This window comes from Helicoverpa zea, chromosome 7 (genome assembly GCF_022581195.2).
Source record: "Helicoverpa zea isolate HzStark_Cry1AcR chromosome 7, ilHelZeax1.1, whole genome shotgun sequence".
Taxonomy (NCBI): Eukaryota; Metazoa; Arthropoda; class Insecta; order Lepidoptera; family Noctuidae; genus Helicoverpa; species Helicoverpa zea.
The window spans coordinates 9694812-9719678 of record NC_061458.1 but is presented as its reverse complement, the minus strand read 5'-3'; the positions used below and the strand labels follow the sequence as shown (position 1 = coordinate 9719678).

General features: G+C 38.2%; 1 protein-coding gene across 1 annotated transcript in view; it reads right to left on the bottom strand.

The window, feature by feature from the left end:
* LOC124632072 (disintegrin and metalloproteinase domain-containing protein 10) overlaps positions 1–24867 on the bottom strand; it is a 52170-nt gene that overhangs the window by 23955 nt on the left and 3348 nt on the right. Inside the window, exons 2-4 of the mRNA XM_047166731.1 lie at positions 7474–7673; positions 7286–7352; positions 2641–2832 (exon numbers count right to left, since the gene is read on the bottom strand). Of these exons, the coding sequence (XP_047022687.1) occupies positions 2641–2832; positions 7286–7352; positions 7474–7673 (459 nt within the window). The remainder of the gene's footprint in view (positions 1–2640; positions 2833–7285; positions 7353–7473; positions 7674–24867) is intronic.

The window sequence follows — 24867 nt, the reverse complement described above, 5'->3', positions numbered from 1 at the left end:
ACACTAATTATACCCCGGAACTTTTAAGATAACAGCTCCTGAGGAAACTACTACATTTTCCTCATGTTATCTGTGCCGATTGTGTTTTAACATAATAATATGCGAAGTAAATATATTTACAAATAAACAGTCTTATACAAAGAAACTGAGTTCAACATTAATTAACAACGCAAACTATTAATTAAAATCTAGTCCGCTCCAAGATCTCAAGAAAACTTTTAGTATGCCGTTTCCTATTACGCAAATAAATCGAAGTCTTGAAATTAAGTATCCTGTTCAAATACCAGAAAGCCACTTTATTGTTAGATTAATAACCAGTAATGGTAATAACTTGTATTCGAAATATTACGTACATTTATCATGCAAATATCGTCGACGGGCGCAGTTCGAGTCGTTGTGCCAACTCGTGCCCAGACGGAGTCAAGTGAACTCCATATAGAAATACTTAGCTGCCGATTGTTTGTTCTGCACGGAACTTAACGTACGTACATAAGTTCTGTTATTTTAAGGCACATTCACTCAGATCTGGCAGAGGACTGAACAAACATTCTCCATCCGTATCATCTTATTTTTCTAAACACCATTAAATACAGACATTTTCAAAGATATGGAGCGCCGAGTTTCTTTTATGCCATCCGGCGATGAAGAAAACTTGCTACAATATAATTTCATTGGATGAAAAGCGAAGCGATATGAGGATACAGATATTAAATGAAGCGCTTAAATAAGATTGTGTAGAACAGTTTGTGTAACGAAACGAGAACCTCGTTCGTGACTAGTCGCGAGTTTGGACAATATTAAATTAGTGATGCTTCAGTCTTCCTGAGACGGTTTCTGAGGAGTATTTTATACTCGGTTAATGCCCTCTATATGTCCCCACACAAATGGGAAGGTAAACAGAGAAATTCAGTGTTATGTGCGTCTTGTTTGTCTTATCTAAATTACGGTTAGAGTAAACAGTATGTTGGTATTTAGACAAAGATTGTAACGCAGAATTGTAAGATAATAGCAAGAATGACACTAACCTGTAGAAATTCGTACATGTCTTAAAACTATGCATAGTTATTCCAATAAAACAAAATAAAAATATTAACAGTTATATATGTCAATTAATTCTAATTTAATATTTACGTTGTATCAAAGAGTGACATTGTAATGCAATGGGGCAGTTACCGTCCCTGTACATTTTATAAAAAGATCCCTTATTTGGTTGTTCGTGAAAGTCTTTCATATTCAAATAAAAGTTCCGTAGAGAATGCGTAGAGCGGTCCCCCTGCCGCTGTTCGATAACTCGTAATGAAAACAAATGTAGCTACAAAAGCGACCCTTCCTGCTCAGTCAATACCTACGAAATTTATTTTCCGATCAAACGTAATTTCCAGAAGCAAAACAAATGAAATACATTGTTATCAATACAAAGAAAAAGATCACCAGAAAAATTGCCAGGTACTTCCAACGAAACCTTGGCGGAATACACAATATAAAGTGAAAATGGAATCGTAGACAACAAGATAAAAATGATATGCATAGTCATACTAACATATTGTATTGTATATCGGTGTGGTATATTGTCAGTATTCAAAAGCAATGCTGAAAGGGGACTTGTGTTTATGCAATTCAGTAAAGTCGCATATTCAGGTGGGTCGCTACATACAACTGCACAATGAAATTGCATCTACAACACAGTTGAAACGGCAAAAATGCAAACTCGGCAGGCGGGGCGGTGTTGTTGACGCGAAATTACCATTCCAGCGCAGCCTACGGACGAATGAATATGTAACGTGGAATTTAGTCTGGTTTGATGACATTGTGAACCGTGCCAAATTTCATCTACACAACGATAGAACATGATTTAAAGCATGTTAAGCTCGTCACGGCGAATTATAGTCGACTGACTCTGAATGAATTTACGACAACAGCGCCGGCCAATAAATGAGTCGAACGTTCCGTTATAAATTATGCGAATTTTCCGATGCAAGCGGTGTCGCAATCAGCCGGTGACAGCGCGCCGAGCAAATGGGATTAAACTTTGTTAAACGACCTTGCGTTGCAATCCATTTGCCGTGCGACATACTGTGGCGAAACTTCCACGCGACTCGCCTCTCCCTCCGCTCCCGAACTCCCGACTCCACTAACTGCACGTGTAGTTACAAATTTCTACACAGTTAATTTTGTTATTGCACCTTTGCGAACGAACTTAATTGTACATAACGTAATGGGATTAAACCATAAAACGCGATTACTTCATTTGATACGACTCATAAAATAGCGTTTTGTAGGGATGGGACCTATGCTATAATCGGATTTTCCGCGTAACAATAACACTGATTCAGTATTGTGTAGCTTAACAGTCCCAGTTGCTTAAGTCTATTATCTGATCACGGAAAGATTTAACATTATAAAATTTAAGTACAAAAACATTTCAGTGTTTCTGAATGAGAGAACCTGCTCCATTTATCCGAATATAACCTATTTATTGCCAAATGAAGTTCTATAGCCCTAAATCTCCATTACTGCAATTCGGAATCCCATCCAGTGGCTATGCAAATTGGCCCCAATATACAAATAGGTAGGCAGCGGTAGAATAATTTGGAATTTGACTTGGCTTAATGGCCTATAGAAATTAAAATTTTTACTTACCATGTCTTCGATGGGCGTAGGGGTCGCTAACGTCACCCTCCCGGTAGATGACGGAGTGGACTCGCGTGCGAGTGCCATTTGGAGGGAAATATCGGCGAGCATGCTCCACATAGAACGAGCCATCGCTCGCTATGATCTTCCCCTCAAAAACACCGTCCGTCACCGAGCCGAACACCTTCGATTGCGGATCATCTGCGCATAAACAAACAGTGTTATTTTATACAGTGGCTTCAGCGAGGGTTTGCATATATAGAACCTCATCTATCTCTGCAATAGCATTATTCCAAGCTCCGGCATTAGACTAGAATCCACCCTTGTGCGCGCACTTAAAATAACAGCGGTTAGGATTATATTCATAACCACGATTCCCCACTTTTTAAGCTCTCATTAGAATTGGTACTCTGAACCGGAACAACTATAATGTTTTATTGTTTTTTAAGAAAGACGTAGTCATTAACTTATTCTGGGAAAATTTCTTTGAACGGTTGATCCACAGCCAGCCTTTACGCTAAACTATGAAGCTGGTCCATAAACGAAATGGTATTTACATGCAACTTTTCGTTCGCATATGAAAGTCGATATTATAATCAATATGGTGCTATGTAGACAAGTAAGTAACATTAATGTGACTTCAAAATTAATACAAAAACAATTTATAAGGGGAATCAACAAATTTGGAGCACTACTAAGGCTTACCGCTCAAAATTTCATTACTTTCATTTTACGTATATTACCCGAACACGGCTTTCTAAAGTCTTGACGTTGCGTTGTTTGCCTTCATATGAGTTTGTTATAACAAAATTGCCTCTAATAAGACGGTGAAGTAAGCATGTGTGTTGTGTAACATTAAAGTTATCTGGGGTATTTTATTAGGAGCAGACGTGATGGAGTTGATAGAAGCGAAAACATTTATGGAGTGTCAATTTCCGAAAAAGTCACCAATCGTTGAGGAAATCACGGTGTCGCTGAAGTTGTGGACGGCTTTACGTATAACACCATTCATTATACAAATCCTAGTGCAAAAACCAAACCACAACACCCACGTAATATGATTCTTGCAAGATATTGCTCATTCTACATTCGCTTAGACACTGCTTCTGGTCTAACTCAACAATTTGAAGTGTTCATTATGCTACTCATAATGGTGAATATTGGAGATTTTCAGTTTGGTCAAAATGGGCATCCTTGAACAGTTATTCATGAATTTACAAAAACTATGTATTTGCATTATTACATCTCTTTTTATCTCTGTTATCGTCATGCAATAAGAAGGTATTATAACAGCCGAGTTGTTGTATCATTTATATCACATACAACCTTATCATTGGCTTATCTGATATAAATATGACAATGCAGCAAGATATAAAATGCGAGTTATTTTATATCAGATCTCTGTATAAAATTAACCAAAATGTACACTACATTATTCTGAGACATACAACTCTCAAAAGTCAAGTTCTTAAACCACGATATCGAATGTCAGTTTTCAACTATTCGAGGTCACCTTGTTCAAAGGTGTAAGTTTAACACTCGACAACAAAGTCATGTCCTGCCAGTATCCACTAATGCTCCATATTTCAAATTCTTGTCTCAACAATACCCCTTATTATCGGTGTCGGTCACCCGAAGCTCACAATTTGTTCTTACGATAACGGCGAAGCTTCCACTGAACAATTGCTGGGTGTCGTGTCACAAGCACGTTAGTTTCCGAAGGTATATTAATAATGATAGCTGGTGTAGTGAGTCATACAGCTCAGCTAATAGGGGCCGGAGGTGTATTGTACGTAAATTGAACGTTGCAATTACATTTGCTGAGGCGTACCATTTGTTTTATGCCCCCTACCCACGGTACCCACTGAGACATGCAGGTGTGAGCATGCGATCAAATTGATTACGCGCTTAACTACCGCTGGTGACTATGGGTTTATTATAAAGTTATATCCGCTGGTATTGTGTAAGGTTGTATCAATTCAATATTATTATGTAGATTGTTAATAAACCTGTGATGACTGAACGTTACTCTGCTGAGGAACAATATCGACGAGTAGTTTTGGAATAGCTGACCTATTGTTGAACTAGGCGGCAGGTGCTCGGACATACAATGTCCAACAGGAAACAAGTGCTACTTTAGTTTTTCAAACAAATGCTTTTGTTTTCAGTATGCTCTATCTACTTCTGCATCTGAGTTGTCGTCATAATTAAAGCATTGCTTTCTACTACAAAGTTTGGCCCAGAGTAAGCACTGGACCTTGAATTCGTCAAGTTGTTGACAGACGTGATCAAACTAAATACATAATGTTTGGAAACAGTGGAAAGTATAAAAAAGTAGAACGAAATAAATTAATAATTCGGTCAGTTAACCATAAACTAAAAATTGCTCGAAATAGCTTTCCAGTTCACTTCCTTGGTTTTCGGATTGAATTTCTTTTCAACAAGTAAGGGTTACGTAAACTTGGCTATTGATAATCTTTGAATTTGTTAAAGATAGCAGTATAAATTCTAGACTGGATTAATCTTACAAGTTTTTGTGTAAATATTTCTGCTTCAAACAAGATTGCATACCCCGGTACGTGGGAATGAATTCGGATGAAACAATGAAGTATTGAATTGACGACAGCAATTGTTTTCGAGAAACAGTAAACTTTAGAACTGAAGTGACCAACGTAAATTGATAAGACAACATTCATTATAACAGGAGTAAACAAGAAGGCAAACGACAACTCCTGTAAGAATAATCCTGCTTTTGTATAGCCTTTTTTGTGGTCCATGTAAAATGAACGTAATGATATACACATAACATAAGGTACATTTGGAAAATACGGAGGAAACGTAAAATGTTTTCCGCACCAACCGCAGGGCTCCGAAAATGTTTTTCAGTAAATTTCAAGTGCGACGGCAGAAAAACTCGCGCCCATTTTGCTGAAGCTAAGAGCACTGGTAGCGGTTCGGGTTATCATTTTTTTTGTATAATAACCAACTATGTAAGTACATTTCACAACAAGATCTATTGTTACGCTCAACGAAAGTGAATATTTCCTAGAAATAGATTATGCTGTAATACTCCATTTACGCAGTGTTTCTAATTCCTTTACAGTTTCAATGAATGACCTAAATAGAAGCAGAATTTATAATAATGTTATCTTGTCTCAAACTCAGACGAAACGACATACATGTAACAGGTCTAAAGATGATTGCCATTTCAGAAAGAAACATGTATATTGTAATGTCATCTAAAAAAATACCTAGTATAGGTAATTAGTAAAGGTCTTGGGAAGTTTTCCAGCGGTTTGTAAATAAACTATGCTTCTGTAACACATTATATAATGTTAATGCCACAAGTTGATTCACAGCTTCGATTATAACAATAAAAACGCAAATCGTGTTTACAGTTGCTGATAAATATGTGGGGACGGTGGGTTGTGCATGCAAAACGTAGGTTGCAACTCAACGACTAAGTGCATCGGAGACCGCTGTAAGTAGGGCGACGAACTGCGATCGATGCCACGCCGCCCTCCGCACAACTTTATCCATTTACACTGTTCCAAACTTTCACCATCATAACACCCGCGCCCGAACTCCAAGTCGCACCCGCATCTATATCGATACGCATCATGGTCTCACTTTTTCATTCATCGATACCCTAACTGCCAATAACTTCTAACTAAAACCATCAAAAATTCCCTCCCTATGTTACATTCGTTACTTTATTTATCAGTGACTACACGGGTTTTAATTAACATAAATAAGATGAAAAGATTACAACATCCTTATTCCAGGATCGTAAAAAAATCAAGCGAATATTTCTTTTTGTCCGGAAAATGTTATGAATTTCTTTTGAACATTTCTTTAGAATGTTTCGCGAGACAAGAATGCAGGGCAAATTTTGAACAGTGTAATTATACATATTATACACGTAAAGTAGTAAAGCCTGCGGAGCAGTCAACCATCGGCACGGCCTCCGCCCGCCAACATTAAAAGTCGAGTGGCCGCCGAAAGCTCCCAATTAGCCAGGACTTTGACGCCGTCCCGCCAGTAATTGCAAAAAGAAATATGTTTTAGTGCTCTCCAAGAATTATTAATGTTGGGAACGAGCGAAGCGTCTATCTCGCGAGGAGCTGCCCGCTGCTGGCAGGGGCAGATGCGGACGAAGAGTTAGCGTTCGGCTTTTGTTTGATTAAAGAGAAACACAATCGCGGTCGACATACTCCGAGCGGGGACTTATTAAATTTTCCCTCGGGGTGAGGGCAAACAATAGCGTCTATCTTGGGTGTAGATAACGTCGCTGTTCTCGGCTCCCGGTGTACAATAGGAGTGGGTCCCGAGTTGCGGCTGTCAGTCCGCCGTACGCCACCAACAAAGTTTGTGTCTGTCTTTTCAGTACGTGAGTGCTCCGCTTCGCGCTAAACCTCTCCACTTCACCTGACTTCACTTTGTACGAGGTGATCATTTAATTTTGTTAAAAACTTCGTTTAAAACTAAATATTAATTTTGTTAAGGTAAACGCGCAGGGTGACGACCTAAACTGGATGTATCGTTGATTAACATATCAACTGGACCGACTGGCTGCGTGTCAACAATTTCAGTTGGTAAACAGATTTATTAACATATTAGTATTCTCGTCTATTATCATCAATGTAAGACTTACCCGCCAACTCTCCGTGGTATATGTGTGATGTGTCGACTTCATGTATCTGCCCTTGCGCGCCTTCAACCTGTGCAAGAAAACGAGTTCGTTTCGTACAATTGCATACATTGATCTACATACATCTATGTTTGGTTAGAAAACAGCTGATGTTGCTTACATCTAGTTAAAAAACAGGTGCCGTTACTTACTTTAAAGTCTTCGCTGAAGGCGGACAAGTCCCGCCGCAGTCGTAGGTGGAACTTCTTCCCATGCGCGCGGAAGTGAAGTCTCAAGTCTTCTGGCGCGTCTATGGAGCGACGTGCGCGCAAGTGTTGCTGGTGCAATGTGTCTGCGTCGTATTCCAGACCCTCGTAGTGCTCGATGTACTCGTTAAGACGCCGGCGAGAAGCTGCAAAAACAACTAGGTTAATCAGTTTGTTCGTTAACTTTAACATAAAATCTTGTCTTTGTTCTTAGTGACAATTCTCAACCCTTTTAAAATAGAGCGCTCTTTTAGATACAGTTTACATAATATATGCTTGCAGCGTTCAAAAATATGTTATACCTAATCATAATAAAAATATGGTTGTCTCTACTCTTAACTTAATTAACAAAAAAGTATAGCGAGCATTGCCCAACAGAGTGTTGAGTTCTTCAACCTCCGCCAAGCGAGTCAAGTCATAGCAATTGCTAGTTTTATGTAAACTCATTTAGTTTACAGCTCAATCTGACGAGATAGTTACAGAGTAGTTCGTTGGCGTCCGGTTCCCGACAGTCCGCGACTATGAAGACGAAGCGAAGCACTTCACGCGCTTGCTCAACTCGTACACTCTGATTAAATGCTATTTACGAAACGTGCCCAGTTCGCCCCAAGGATTTTTTCCTGATATACATTCATTGTAAGCTTTTAAGGGCTAAATGTGATCCAAGAGCAATATCAATCTACATTAAATTCATTGTGTGAATTGAAGCTTTCATTTGTTTGCTGAATTTCAGTTTCAAAAACTTTCCTAGAGGTAAAAAAATAGTTTCTTGCTAGACTGGACTTAAACCATTGCTATTGTTATTTTTCTATATTCGTAAGTTATAAGAATATATTCCTACGCACACGTTCCCTAGAACAATGCATCTCCGACTACGGCCAGTTATTTATATTCTACCATTGTGTGGTGTATTGTATACTACATTTACTATGTACAAGGTGTCCAGCGCTGGATATGGAAGTAGTTACGTGGCCGGGCCATCAGGCACGTAGGAAGCTCGGTGCAAATAAATAGCCTATACGTTCTTGTTAGGCCCTCATTTCGAGAAAATGCAGCGTGAAGCGACAAGAACAACTTGATATAGGGATTACACAGAAGTGAGAAAAGTGGAAACTAGTTTTCGACATAGAGAAATTGAACGGAACTGGTATTTTGTTTGCGATGCGATGTGCAGCGGGACATAAGTTACGAGAGAGCTGCAGCTGAATGCAATCTGAATGTGAGACAGCGTGAGACGCGCCGGATTTATTTAACGTCCCATCTGAAATTGATTCCCTTGTATGCACGCAAATAAAATGCGCAACATGTCAGTCCTGTCGATACACTACTAACATGTTGAACCGTGGAAAAACTACGGCCATTTTCTACTTCTGAAAAATAAAGGAGTTCTACAGGAGAGTGACAGCGCACAAAACAAACACATTCTGGTCCCAACCTCGTACGTTTCGGTCATTCGGGGTCGACCAAATGTGAAAATGGAAATGCGTCGTTTTTTTAGGTTTTGAAAATTCAACGTATTAGCAATATATCACGTTAAAAATTCCATTAATCATTTATCTGTGTTTGCGCAGCGTGACGTTTGTGGCTGGTCGTTCGTGTGGAACATTTACATACGCGTGTATTTGTTCAGGCGTACAAAGTGAAGCTTTTTGCTTTAGGCAATAGGCACCGTGTCACTGGGTCAGTGGGACAGGAGCGCCGTGTTCTGGACGCGGGTACAAAGCCAACCTGCACGCTCGCCGCTTGATTTTATTCCCTTATCGCTTTTGTTTTTCATTGCAGATGTACTAAATATAGGGTTCTTCGTTTTCAGAGTAAAGTTTATATAAACTTTTGCTTTACTGTCGTTCCAACTGAGTGATACAAATGTAGGTGCAATCCTTATTGTGATTGTAATATTGAATAACACCTAAAATACCGATGACTACCGATCGACCCAGCTTACTTGTTGACAAATATGATTAAATACTTATGTCCCTTAGTCGGTTTCTTTCCTATGCGTGAGAATATGTGATGTAATATGGCGTACCTTTTCATTTTGTCACATACACAAATTATGTATGTAGAATGAAAGAAAATACTACAACAGATCTATCTACATATTCCCACGCAGTTGTTAGTATCAACAAAAGGAGATAATAATTGTATTCAAGGGTGGACCAGTTGTGGGCATTGAAATAGTTAAAACTGCGTCTGCGGGAATCATTGCGATACTTCTTAATAATATTTCTGTTGCATACTTGTTTACTGCATTATCGTACACAGCCTTTGAATAAGCATATCCTAAGAAACGATTGCAGGTAAATACATAGGTTATTATGTAATCTAAGTTAACTTTAATCGATGCTAACATTAATTATTTCAACGTTTCTTAGTTTATTCAGAATACATCGACGACATAAGTATAGGTGCTAATTGTGTTCCCCAAACCCCTAAGTAAATATGGAAAACCCCGACAGCATGAAAAAAAAATTTAAATTAAGGAAAAAAGGCCTGATAACTTGATACAAAGAGCAGCCAATCAGACTTGATCAAGGTTAAAAAGTTGCTATTTCTCGAACGAATACGAATTAAATCAAAGGTTAACTCTGGGTTTTGGTTTTCTCTATGATTGATGCGTTGAATAATCTCATGTGAGATCGTAATCGAATAAATTGGATCGTTATTGAACCGTCTACTTTCTCGTATAAACAAGATGGGCACGAGTTAGAAATGGCGATAGTCCTGCACTAAGTACCGGATAGTTAGCGACTCCGAATGCCATTAGTTAGAACATGGTCGAGTTTCAATTTGCGCATACATGTAACGCAAATTAGTTAATGTCAGGTTCAGATACATAATTGTTGTATTACTAACCTACATTCAAATCGATAGAACTTAGAAAGGAGTTTTATGTAGTTAATAGATATTCTCGAAGACTTACTTTCGGATAAGAAGCTTAGCTTTGGCCAGACCGACAATAACAAATTAGGTTTATTACAACATAATTTCTAAGAAAAATGTCGGTCCTTGAACAGTCATAAACAATTATGATGTCGCCAATAATAAAATCTTAAGGCTCGGATTTTAATATATCAAGGTCTATGCTTACCGGTTGTCTTGTAATTTTGGATAATGGCAAAATTCGTCATTGACGAAAATTGGACATTGACCTACGTGTTAACATTACAACACCATTAGTGTCTTATTGCCAAAGACAATTTAGTTTCCACTAAATGACACTAACAACGTTGTTATCTTTGTAATCCAAGTATTATAATTAATCTGCAGGGTGTAATAACTACCCCTTAGGTCATTTAGTTAATTATTCCCATCGCTGGATTTGGTTATCACATACTACAGGCATTTAATATTAATTTCGAATTGTTACCTCATACGTTTTAGAGGAAAAGGGTCCTGACAGACGGACGGACATGGGGTGATTCAATACCTTACAGCTTTTAGTACATTCTCCATCTAAGATACGGAATCCCAAACACACTAAGAAATTGTGTGACACTGCATTTTGAACACCAATATCATGTTAACTATAACCCTATATCGATATTGTAATAAAAATATTTTTTTAAAGCCATATCATTAAAATGTTATTAACTTTGACTTGTTTTTTTCCTCATTTGAATTCAAGGACTAACTTAACTGACTCTGTTATTTTTAGTAAAGGAAAAAGTTTAAGTAGGTAGTAATCAACTTTGGGTCACAAAACTGGCATTTTTTCAAGTTTAACTGACAGCCTGACCATATCCTGCTGGAGTTGTAAATATCATGACTACATACACCTACTATAATAGGTTTAATATTCTTAAGCTTTTTCCAATTAATTCTTGGCGTATTTACTCAGTACTGTCTATTGAGATAAGAAATTCTATTAATCGTTTTGAGACCATAAAGTAACTATTCCAAGTAATTGGACACCTTTGCCTTAAACGTGATGGAATAGTTTATCTCCAATTGACTGTCAAATGAAAATAAATATTCCCGCATTCACATCGTGGGATATTAACAGCTAAGTTAGCTATTGGAGCCGTTATTATGAGTAACGAGAAAGTTGCCATAAAACTGTCTGCGTAAGCTTTACAGCATATTGATAAAGCTATCGGGTTCCACGATAACTTAGCACGGAATAAATATTATTTTAGTCGATTATCGTCTTGTTTCATCCGCCGATGAAGTGTATAGTATACTAGGAAAAGGATAAATGTAAGTTTCGAGTGTGATAAAAACAGTGACCTATGATATACGCGACCTACAACTTTTCTAAATACCGTATCAAAGTTATAAACGGATGACGTCAATCTATAAATAGCTTTAATACCGCATTTTGATAGGGATTATATATTACTACAGTGACACTAAATAAAATAAAAACCTATCAACCTGAGCTTCATTGCTTGCAAGCAAAGCCATAATTCAGTGAATGGGGAGTTTCGTCCTCATGCAAGTACTTGAGGCACGACGTGACGACCCAATATTATCAGAAGTGAAAGTAGCCACGGAGGACGGAGGACTCTCCGAGGGATTTATGGATTACTCGACTGTCCCTCGGGATTCGTAACTTTGTTCTGCGTGAGGCCTTAACTTTGTTGTTGTTGGAATTGGCCGTGTACAGTTACGGCACGCGTTTTGAAGAATTAACGCTAAGTAATGATGTTAATGTAATGGTCTCTGACGAAGAATATTTTAAGACGATGCTAAGACGTGAAGTGACGTAACAGAAATATTTTTTACTAGATAAATCAGAAAGTTAGCAATCATCGTTTCACATAATGTTGTTACAAACACTACGTTTTGCTGTTGAAGCTTCTGTCCCTTCCGACTATATTTTCTGATAACATAAAAGTGTCTAAAGATTGAAAGGAGCACGAAGTACTTTAAGCTCATTTTATTTCCATTATATCGTTTATCGTCTATGCGCAAGTTATTGTAGTCAACTGAAGGAAATGGCTTGCTAAACATTATGGTGCTCGTAAACGACGGGCAGGCACTACTTGTGCTCTAAAGCGATCTTCTTATAAATATCGTTCGTTATCACAAAGCTTTTAAATTTATATCATCACGTAATAACTTTCTCAAAAATGCTTTGATCAATTTGCATGGTAAGTTCTATGTTCATCTACATTAAAAGACATTTCAATAACAGCCTTTATTCGATGAAACAAGGGCGTATTCTCGGACAGTTATCTTGAAATGATAACATATTAAAGGAGAATATAGCAAAACGCAGGTTTAATTCAAGGGTGATATGAGAATACAATATCAAAAGTAATAATTAAACATCAAACCAAGCTGCTGTTACCAAAGAAAATTGCGACTTACAAGAGTTACAAGTTCAAAATTCTTGTTTTTGTATAGTGCACTGCATCAGATAATACGTCAAAGGAAATCGATCAAGATGAGACAGTAAGCAACTACTAAGTAGATAGAGAAATCTAATTAGTTGGCGGACAGAAAGTGCTTTCGTTAACAGCACAAAACAAGCTAGAGCAAAGGAATACCCAAGGGAAGGGACCAATTACTTAGCGACCAGTTACATCGATACAAGCTTTCCCTACACGAACAAACTCCAATACACTAAAGCAGTTTAATACACTATTGACCAACTGAACCACAGCGTGATTGCTATGCGTTTAAACCAATATCACATCCTGCACGTTTAGAATTATAATTCGCAGAATACGGATTGAAAGACCTCGATTCAGTACGATTGCTTTCCAACAAAACTCTATATTGTGCTCACAAATCGAATTCAATATAAAGCATCTTTCTAAATTCCAAAATGAGGAGTGGTGATTCCATTTGACACACAATAGCCACATGAACTGGATACGAGAATTGCTCAATCAATGAACAATATAAATACTGATGGGACCAAACTACCGTGCGATACGACCTAATTGATAAACTGGGTGACTGGTGGAGCGAATTTGTGCAGCTCCCTCATCCAATTAAACTGACACAAACCAACCCCCACTGCGTCCCATTTCTTTGTTAAAAGTTTGGTTAAACAACTAAAAGTAATAGTTACAGGCGACGTTCGTGGACACAGTTTCGGCCGTTAAGATTCTATTTGTTATTAGTCTTCGCCGAAATAAATTATAGGGGATAACAGTTTCTAAAAGTAATTGGCGCACGTGAAGAACTTGGTGTAGGGAAAATGGAGCATGTTGAAAAATATATGAGTAGTTTAGTGTTAGTGTAAGAGTGGTGCAATAGTTGGAGTGCTCTTTCATAAGTAGACGGTGTCGACGGCATGTGCGACTAATTGCCTTCGTTGGGCAGCGACTGCGAGCTGGCGGCCACTCGCAGACACATTATATCTGTACCAAATTGCTGTCGCGCACTAAACGCTCCGTAAAGTATTGGACTGCGAATATTGTGGAAACATTTGGTGCACGTCCGTGCGTTAATAATACAGGCCGTATTTGTATTATAACTGGTCAAGAAACTGCATTGAATAAATTCATAGATAAATCATTCATCAATAAAATCGCTCTACCAAACAAGAAGGAAGGAACGTGAATAAATCGACAAGCTTCAATGCTATACACACAAAACACCGATAATGCTGTATGAATGACAATATTGATATAATAATAAAGAGATAATACGTTCAGCGCTGCAGGAAATCAGAGGAGTGTTATCTAGTGTGAACTACCGAGTCCCACCCCCTGTGTTCCGGTGACCCAATTATACTGCTTCATATTTTATCTCAGATAAAATACCTTGCGAGCTTTCATCACAAATCTTGGTCAATACGAAATAATGTTAAGAAATGAATCGAAATAAAATGTTTCTCGTTTTACCTTCATTATCGAGGCTCATAAAGATTTCCTAAACACCATATAATTGGTCGGTCGATTAGGTAATTCTTTTGTAACCGCAGCTAATTGAAACGAAGTGACCGCACGGACGGGTATAATTACCAATTAATTTATGTAATACAAAAGATTGACGGCCTGACAAACGTATTTATGTTCACAACAATATTTGGTGCTATTGGACACGCCACGCAATGTTTGTCCGCAATAAATAGACGTTCGTTTCAGTCTTTAAACACCCGTAAAGAGTACAAACGATTAATTGAAATAACGAGTAATTAGAAATGTTTGTGTGGCCATAAACGAGGAATTAAAATGATTGTCCATTCATCGGTAGCTATCATGTTGAAACATTTGTTTATGTTTGCAGGGCGCCCAACTACGTCGGACGCGACGGGCCGCCCGCCCTGTAGCACGGATGCTCGCTTCAGCGAGGTCAACGACCGCGCGCTCCCGCTGCTCACGGATTTTACAACATAATAAACCTAAACCTTGTCACTGTGCAGCTGCGTGTTTCAATTAGAAATTCTGAATCTCATAAAATTAATACTTCTTCTCAAGCTATAAAAGCCAAACATTAAAATAATCAACTTTTGAAACCAGTTATAAATACTTAAGTACCTAGGCATTTATGTTCTTGAATTGATCAAGGTAAAAGCAGTCTGCGTTAAAAATTTCAAATAAGACTAACCGTTATTAAAGCAATCGATGAGACATAACTCACGATTCCCACAATTTTTATTCTCGATACTTGGGGCGTATAATCCAAAGAACGTTATCTGCAGACGTAGAGCACAGTACTCCTACGGGCATTATGACCTCAAGACCACAGCTAACAGCCGACTCAGACGTCGTAATTAGTCGCAGTTTCTACACGGCTAATGGTTGCAAATTGTAGCTTATTTTAAAATTAAAAAGTCATATAATCGCTCAATAACTCATGCATGCCTTGTGAAAATTGAAGATGCGAGCTATTAATATTCCAGCTATCAACGTTTAGCTATTACACCGTGCAAAATTTCAATGTGGTACAGCTATACCTCATTTCAAATTACGGGCAATTGAAAGTGAAGTATCTTGGTAAGTTAATTGAAGATTCCAAAATAGTCCAAAAGAAAATACACAATACAATAGCTATTTTAATGAAGCCATTACAAGAAATAGATCATATTCATAACATATTCATGAGCGTCTAAAAGAGACATTTACCATTAAAAAGCGACGTTTAAAAGTACCAAGAAGTAATAACAAGTCTGGTATCAGACTACATGAATAAGCTTCTTAGAAACGAGGGACGTATGTACTTTATCAGTTTATTTCTTATTGGCTGAATCAACATTTAGTTTTGAGCAGACGCCATAGCACGTAAGTAACATCAATATTTGGAGCACAGCGAACGAACAGAACCATTTCAATATATTTGTCTTATTTCAAGCTAACATGTTCTTATTGGTACGGATTTTTACTACAGTATATTTCTTTTATCGAGATTATCTAATAGTCTCTCTCAAAAGAAGGCAGACGAAGTAGTTTACGATCGGAATTACTGTGTCTTACGTTTGTTCAATAAATACTTCCACGTTGAAGTAGATAAACAAACTTAGGAACATTTGTTGTTGAACAGTATATTATCTAGTAAATCATATATTCTACAATAAAAAGAAATAGGTTATTAAGTAAAAGAGGATGCATAGTATGTTATAGGGTACAATAAAGATTGACGAAGCGAGAATAAAAACTACTTATTAAAGATATCTGTTTTACTATCTGAATCCTTTATGCATAACATAGTAATTCGCTCAACTTACAATCTAACATGAGTTAGGAAAATATATTTTTGATAGTAAGTATCCCAAAAAGAAATCCTAGAAAAGATTTTTCCTAGAACAAAAAACTTGGTATCGGCAAACTCTCAAACACACATTAGCAAAGCAAAGTTTTCCTAGATTCTGTTTGAAATCGAAGACACCAGTTCCAATTAGTGTTGATGTTGATGAATCATTTGCGCGTTAACAAGATTTGCAAGGAAAATAAGGTTGGTGCGTAGTAGTGTGGCCGAGATCCTATCGAAGGTACAATAGATTAAAGATATTGACGTTGGGCTGGTTTGCCGCGTCATGCTCGGTGGAGCATGGCCGGCCTTCAAGGCTGTAACACGATTTACAGCCTGGCCTCAAGCTAAACAGCTCTGTGCAACTGATTTTTTTCCTACGTAGACAAAGGCAGAATCGCAGATTGCGTGAACTAGTACCGCTATGGCTTTAAATATTTCAAGTTCTGGTAAAGTACGCAGTTATTGTTTGTTTGCTACCGGATAAACATTAAACACTAATAGCTTACTGTTCTTTGGTTTGGTCTAATGTAAGTTAGGTTCTTATAAAATAATGGCTCATTAACTTTAGTACGTTGACCTTCTACGTACGAGGCGCGTGATCTTGACTCCAAATTACTATTTAGTGGCACGAATGACTGTCGTTGAGGTAGTGTCGATAGCATTATTCGTGACGATCCATTTAGTAGTCTCATATTTCGGGTTCTTTTTTCTGAGTCTCTTTGTTTGGGTTTTTATTTTAAAATCATGACAATGATGACTCAGGCCCTAAGATTTTGCCGAATGCTAAGTTTATTGCGGCAGTTTTAGAACCTCGTTCATTATTTCTGAATATATCAAATCTCCAATATGTTTGACTTTCAAGTGAATATACGGTTCCAGTTAAACTACTTTTAGTGGTCTAAACCACATAAGCAGTTCTCTCCAAATGCCGCAAGATATGAAAATATTTTATTTACAAAGCTGAGCAAATGCTTGTATGAGAGAACATTTTATCTACATTAGGAATCCACGCGACTCCCGAAGTAAGCTCTTTATTCGGCGAACATTCTAAACGTTAGTCAGCGAATGGGATATCAATGCACCTCTTACAGCCGCGCATTACCCATTCAGGGATTACCGTCGGCAGTGCCAGGCGCTGGTCTAACCGCCCGGTGGCCATTTTGGAGATTTGGCTCCGTTGTGCCGTACCGTAATACTGAAATAGAACGGTTACCATGGCAACATTATACCAAATAGCCATTAAAAGAGATGCCGTTATGCCGTAATATCATTTGATCGTCGATAATTACGATGAACGTTATTGCTTCTATAATCCTATCTGTACTTGATTGAATAGATTCTGATTATGTTACTGTGATTCAATTCTGTGAATCACGGTCAGTTAATGTAGAATATGGATTTGTGTGCTACCGTTGATATTACGTACAGATTACCACTGTCATGTCATGATACATGAACATGGAAAAGGTTAATGTCATACGCTAAAATAATGACCATCAAGTTGACGGTCAAAACAGCGCTTCCTGTGACATTATTCATTTTATCGCAGAAACAATGATGGGTATTGAACCGTGCTGGCAAACCGACCACCATACAATTTGCATTAGGTACCTACTGAGCTATCAAATGTTACACATTTTATTTGTGGCTTAAAACGTTTTTTTATTTTACAATATTGTAATGTATTTATTGTACATAACTATGTTATTACGCATACAGGACACAGGACAACAGGACAAGTTGGCACCGATTAACCACAATTATGTACGTTAAGGTAAAAGTAATTTGAATGGGTCTACATAGGTAGATTGAGATTTAGTTTCGCTTATGTAGTACACAAGTTAAAACTAACATAATAGCGCAGAATAATCATACAGCTGTGGGAACGTTGCACTATACATTACGTGATATTACTGACAACAGACAATGACACTGAACCCGTAACAAGAAAAACCCGCGACACACATTGCAAGTACAATTAACAACAATGCAACAATTATAACAACGTTACTGCACTTTATCTATTACTTCTAAATCTATACTATCATGATGGTCGATGGATGAAGGCACCGAAACTACTGAACCGATTCTTGCACTGTTGGAAGGCTTGACTATCCCCGAGTAAAATAGGCTATATTTTGGTCAGGGTACGAGCAGTACATAGTTCCCACGGGAAGAGAGTGAATCCGCTGGACAACAGCTAGTATTTAAAACCTTTGACATTTCATGTAAAAAGCAGCTATATGTGGAATCGTGTGGTCTGTTTTGCTATGATACCTTTACTTTTGATAATTATTCAAGGTACTATTAATTACTTCAATCTATTGTGATTGGATGCAAGCAACAAACATCAGTTTTCTAAGCTTTGCGTGTGCAGAGCTATACTTAATTAAATACCACTTTTAATTGGTTTTAAGGAATATTATTGCAAGTTTTGCCTTGAACTAAAATATAGGTAGGTAGCATTCAGCAGAACTGCAAACAATGAGGAAAATAAGGGTCATTCTAAGTTAAGAAGTACTTTCGACGGCAACAACAAAAAAATACATTTTTTTCAATAAACTTTACAAATAACCTATTTATCACTTAAAACTAAATGTTTCCTATGTGGTCACTCAAATTTATTGCAGAAATGTACGTAATTAAGTCACAATAAGCTCTAATATATGAAAAATGTCTCTCCCCTGGTCTGTCCCCCAACTGACTTTATTTGTAAATCAGTAATTATGAATGTATTAAAATTCAATAATTATTATAAACTCTTTAATTTTATAGGGACAGTAAACTTAGTAATAGTATCTTACAAGTAAAAGTGCTTTTATTTCAATTCTTTAAAAAAAATATGAACACCGAAATTTGTCCACCGAGTTTCGTGTCTCGTCCCCTGGTCTTTTGTTTTCGTTCAAAAATCAGTTTTGCTCTCCTAGTCTGTAGAAGTTGTGACCTTGAATGCATAGTGTGTAACGTGAAGTTAGCAGCAAACGGCGCATAAGCAACTGCGCCGCCTTTATTGTCGGCCATTTCGTTCACGCTACTCGCTGGGTGAAGAAGAGTTATGTGAATGCAGTCTTTCCTCTGGTAAGTTTTACATTGCAATTTTTTGTTAAAATACTAACATATACTTCAATATTTACTATGAATAGTGTGTACATTGTTATGTTTGTGTGTGAATGACGTGCGCGAAATACTTTTACGGCTATTTTAGATTTCTATCGAAAATGTATCTCCCCTGGCGTATTTCCCCTGGCTCTTTTGATGGCAGGGGAGATACTTAATGTCCAGGGGAGATACATTTTTACGCGTTTCCATTAATACTTCTAGTTTTCTCTAATCCTTTACTTGGCGTTATGCTTATTTTAGCTTTACAATACAATATTACGTTTTATTTACAGAAAAATGGCTTGAAAAGAAGAGGATAGCAAACGATTACGATATCAAAGAATTAAAAATGACCCGGATAAGTATTTCATCGTTGTACTTGTTTTTTTTTGTAGCGTTGGACTGATTTAAGTGGATCTATTTCTTCCGCTTGTTTTTTTTATTTTCAGGTTTCTTGCTTTTCTTGCTCGAGTGGACTTTTGCTGCACGATCTCCCGTGAAGCAGCTGGCCTACTGCCAGACTGCCACCGTGGGATCTGGAGGCGAGAGTCTTCTTGCGCCTGTACTACTGGCGCGAGGAGGCTCAGGAGGGCCGGGAGGGAACTCCGTTGCCGCGGCAAGTTGTCGAGCAGCGGGCGGAGCTCCGGCGCGATCTCATGGTGCCCTGGAGGGAACGACTGTCGCAACCCAGTACAGGGCACGCCACCATAGTGGCGGTAAGTCCCCTCTTTGAGGAGTGGCTCGGGAGGAGTCACGGCGCCCTCACGTACCGCATGACGCAGGTCCTCACTGGACACGGTTGTTTCGAGAGGTACCTGCATCGAATCGGTCGTGAGGAGGCGCCTGGGTGTCACCACTGTGCGGACAGCCCCGAGGACACGGTGGACCATACAGTCCAGGAGTGCCCTGCGTGGGAAGGGCACCGCCGGGTCCTCGTCGAGGCTTTAGGCGGCGGCGACCTCTCGCGTCCGGCCCTGGTTCAGGCCATGGTCCGGGGCGAGAGGGAATGGGATGCCGTCGCCTCCTTCTCGAGCATGACTGTTTCGCACCTCTCATCCCGGCCGCCGCGCTGGAGCAGGTAGACACCACGGGCGCCGGGTGTCGCGAGACGACTCCCGGCCACCGTAGGCGTAGGTCTGTGAGCGGTGAGTTCGGGTGGCTCATCGCTCATGTCTATTTTTAGACAACAGACCCGTGTCGGCGGCGCGCGTTGTTCCACGCGCTCCTCAAAGAGATGTCAGCATCCCCAGCGGGGCCCAGTAGGGCCAAGGCCTGCCAGGGCTGCGGGTTGTTCAAAAGAGATACCGCGGCCCTGGCACATAAAAGGCCTGCGACTTTTGATGCTTTTTGACGTCGTTAAAAAAAAAGTTGACTTTTGCTGTGCTGCCTGCGTTCGCCTGTTTATATTTTGAGGAGGCGGTGGGCCTTCATTATCTGAACATGGTGGTGTTACAAAAGCATTACTTATATCTTGGGAGTGCTAAACGTCTTCTACGAATTTTTGCTTTTTCTCTCCATATTTCAAGTTACTGTTATTCAAAAGAGAATTTTTTGTTTTTGTTTCTTTTTATTATTGTTTTTCATGTTTTGTACCTAGCACATAAGACTGCTAAGAAATGAAAAGTCTGATTATAAATAATTCATAATTAAAATAAATAAAGATGATTCTTAAAATTAACCTTGTTATATTTTTTATCTCTTCCCTGTTCATGAAGTATCTTCCCCTGTACACCTTGTCTCTCCCCTGTATTGTGTATTTCCCCTGGTCACTTATAAAACGAGATAAACCCAAAAAATTGACTGGCCCCTTTGTAAACGTTTTCAACGTAGCCGTTTACATTTAAAAATGTATACTTAAGTAAAAATATATAAAAAAAAACTCGTGCCGCCATTTCATACAACGAATTACCTCTTAACTTAGAATGACCCATAACTAAGTATTCTTGTACGTTAATTCGTTGCAAGTCGCCACTTCACTGTAATAACATGTCGCTTGAAAAATACATTATTGAATCAATTATTCTCTTAGTTAATATAAAATTACGATGCATGGGGAAGCAAATTGCTTCCTGATTATTAAGTGAAAGGTGGATTTGATATACACATTGACTAAATAATGACTACATTGCAACGCTGTGCTCTTTAATGCGGAACTTGATTCAAATTATATGATGTTGGTAAAATGATAAATAGATTATAAATCTGATCAGTTTCCCAACTCAGCATTGAGGTGTATTTATGTTTGGCATAAGTAAACTACTTCGCTATAAACGTTTTACGAGGCTACTTTAGACGAAACTGCCGTTCGGCTTGCTGCGATCGTTTTGGCTTTGTCTACTTAACTGTGTCAAACGCAGTAAAAACTTTTCAACTCAGTTAAACAGCGAGCTAAAACGTCGCGTTACAAGTCTCTTTTTTCCGAAACTTTTTCGATCAAAATAGGTGTTCCAAAGTAAATAGAAAACGTAAGTTAATTGAGTGTATATTGCACAGTGTAAGTAAGTACTTATTGAAGTTCGCTCGTTTTAAAAGTAATTTTGACAGTTATTTGATATAACGCGAGATACCTTTATATCGAACCTTAGGGGTATCTGATTTATTTTCAAAGACATCCATAATATTGTTCCTCAATGTGTATTCAATGTATTTTTAGAACATTAAATGAGACGCTGATCGACATAATAATTACAATATGCAATCAATAAAGCAAAATCGATTTTAAAGATATCGTTATGTTGAATCAGAGGAAGGGGATATTACGCTCCAAACTAAAGACTAGGCAACAGGGAGAGCATGAGTAACACATGATTGTTAAGAACTTAGGAGTAGAGCTAAAAATATCTTGTTGATGTGTCGCGAAAGGGCGCACAATATCCGGCGAGCGGGACAGGACACAAGGCGAGATCGCAGTATGAATGATGAGTTGAGGAGTGATGTGTGCGATAGTGTCGAGCCCGAGTATCGCTCGGTGTCTGTCAGTCACTTGGACTTGGCATCGAGTGCGGAAAGAGTGTTTGTAAGCCGCACACGTCATGGGTGGACGTGACCTCGCCGGTTCAACGAACGCACCCGTCGCCGTCACAGCTAGCGCGCAACGCCGCGATGCGTCAACTCCACTGTCTCATGAGACCTACACTCAAATGATACAATTATTTTTAACTGAACTTTAACAGGTGCTAATGTTCATAATTTCCCATGAATCACTATCTACAAACACAATCAGGAATCAACTTCACCATGAGACGGAAAAATTAACGTTTCGATTAAACCGCTTCCATGCAGACTATTGAATTATTCAATTAAAGGAACAGTAAAAAAACTAAAAGGATGTTCGGTTTTCCTTGGAGACAAATTGCTTAATTTTATTTAATTTGTCTTCCAATGGTTGTTTCGTACTTGATGACGCTGAGTCATGAATGTCGTGCTGCAGTGCTGTAACTCTGTCGACTATTATTTTGTTCTGAATGATATTTTTGCAACAAGTTTCAACTACCTAATGACATAAGTTCTTGTTTGAAAGATTCAACGTGAAAAAAATCAAGAAAATAATACAACGTGACTTATTTGATCATGCATGAGTTTACATATGAAACGCAAGAAACAATAAATATAGCAGAAAAAATCTTTAAGAAAGTAAACACGTGACGGAACATGATTATAGTTGTTAGGCACAGTACGCATTTCGCGTCACGCTCGTAAAGTATTAATTATCTTAATTTGAACGATTGGCTGCTTGTTAAAGTATGTTCTGGTGTTATTGTCAATTTACATTCTCAGATACAGCAAAGACTACTGCACTGCGTAAAAGTTAGTTATTAAAGATAAATAAAAACACGAGGTAATTTGAGGCAAGGCTCACAGATACCGTTATGCCGCGCAAATTAAGAATGAACGACCGAGTCACCGAGCGCAAAACTTGCTGGCGCGAAGGAAATAAAGATCCCCGAAATAAGAATAACAGCAGCCTGGGATTAATCTTTTGCACTGATTGCCGATCAGTCGGGTTTTTGAACTGCGATAGCTTATTTTAAATTATCGGAGTTTACTTTGCGCTCCCTAGAGGTTGCTGCTGCTACTGATTGCGTTAATTAACAAAGTATTATTTTAATGCCATTTTCCGCATAAATAATTATTCTCTATCGCTTGGTATTGAGGCCGATATTGAAAAGAATAATTTTAATTAAATAGCTTGTAGGTACATGCTAAGTGCTTATTAATAATAATAGACGTATTATTATACTCGTTACAAGAACTGGTTAGCTGAGTGTAACCGTTAGTAGAGCGAGAGAAGAACGAGCGGATGGACCAGACTTTGCTGACGAGACGAAACAAATGACGGATTTGCACAATCACCGAATAACAATGGGCATCTTTGTCGTAATTAGGTGGTACGTTTCGTCACAAGGACTATCATGAAATCAGAAAGCTCATTAAAATGACTAATTAAGTAACTAATTATAATTAACTTCTAAAGTATGTTGTTTGTTGTGTTACTGACATTCTATGGGTTTAATGAGTTATTTACGCTATAAATAGACAAGTTTAAAAATAAAACTTTACTTTTCAACTAATTAACACGTAACAATGAAGATAACGTAGATGAAAGAGGTTGGAAGTGGAAGAATTGAAAAATTGGCATAATATTACATACATTCCCCTGCACCTGAGTAAACAAACTGTCGCGTAATATGTACGTAGCAGTTGTGTTTACAGAATTCTTCACGACAATTACGTACTAAAACCTCATTACAAATACTTAAAGGAAAGGCTAGGCCATCTTTATTGTAAAGTATCCGTTGTCCTATCTCTGGACAGCTATCATTGTTCTTCGAGGTACGGATAGATAGCGCATGAATGGATGTCATTTCCTCTCGTCGTAACAGAGGGCCATTTGCTTTTTCACACGATCACAACACCCTCACCTCTAGGCAACTAGGACAGGAATAAATCAACTTCACCTGCCTAAAAGCCCAGTTGTGTGCGAATAGTTTTTGGAACACGAAATGGGCTATTACGATTTATAGTTTAGCTTTCTTTTTTGGAGAAAAAACGATGAATAAATTCAGCGTAAAAAAGGTATCGGAAAAAAATACTAATTGTTCGTAAATTAACATTGTGAATAGTGATGAAAGCTATTGCAACCATGTACCTGCTTAATTTGGAAAATTATATACGCCAGAAGTAATAGCCTTAAGATCATGACTAATAGGTACGTATGATACCCTCTCGTTATTATGAGTAATATTAATTAGGCAGGAAAATAATATTGCACCTACCTCTGATTTTGAAGGATCGATGTAGGGTGGTTACAGAAGAGGATGCAAAAACATTTCGTAATATCGGCGCGAAAATGTAATCAGCTTCTCATTGAAGTTATTTCAGTTATTTGTAAACAAAGTCGCCATCACAGAAAAACGTCATGTTATCCTGCAGTGTCTCATCATCATCATCATCATCATCAGCCTATCGCAGTCCACTGCTGGACATAGGCCTGCAGTGTCTATCTGCAAGTTACATCACAATATCATAGCTGATATTGCATCTTCCTTCATAATCTTTGTTGCAAATAATAACATCGAATTCCGTTGT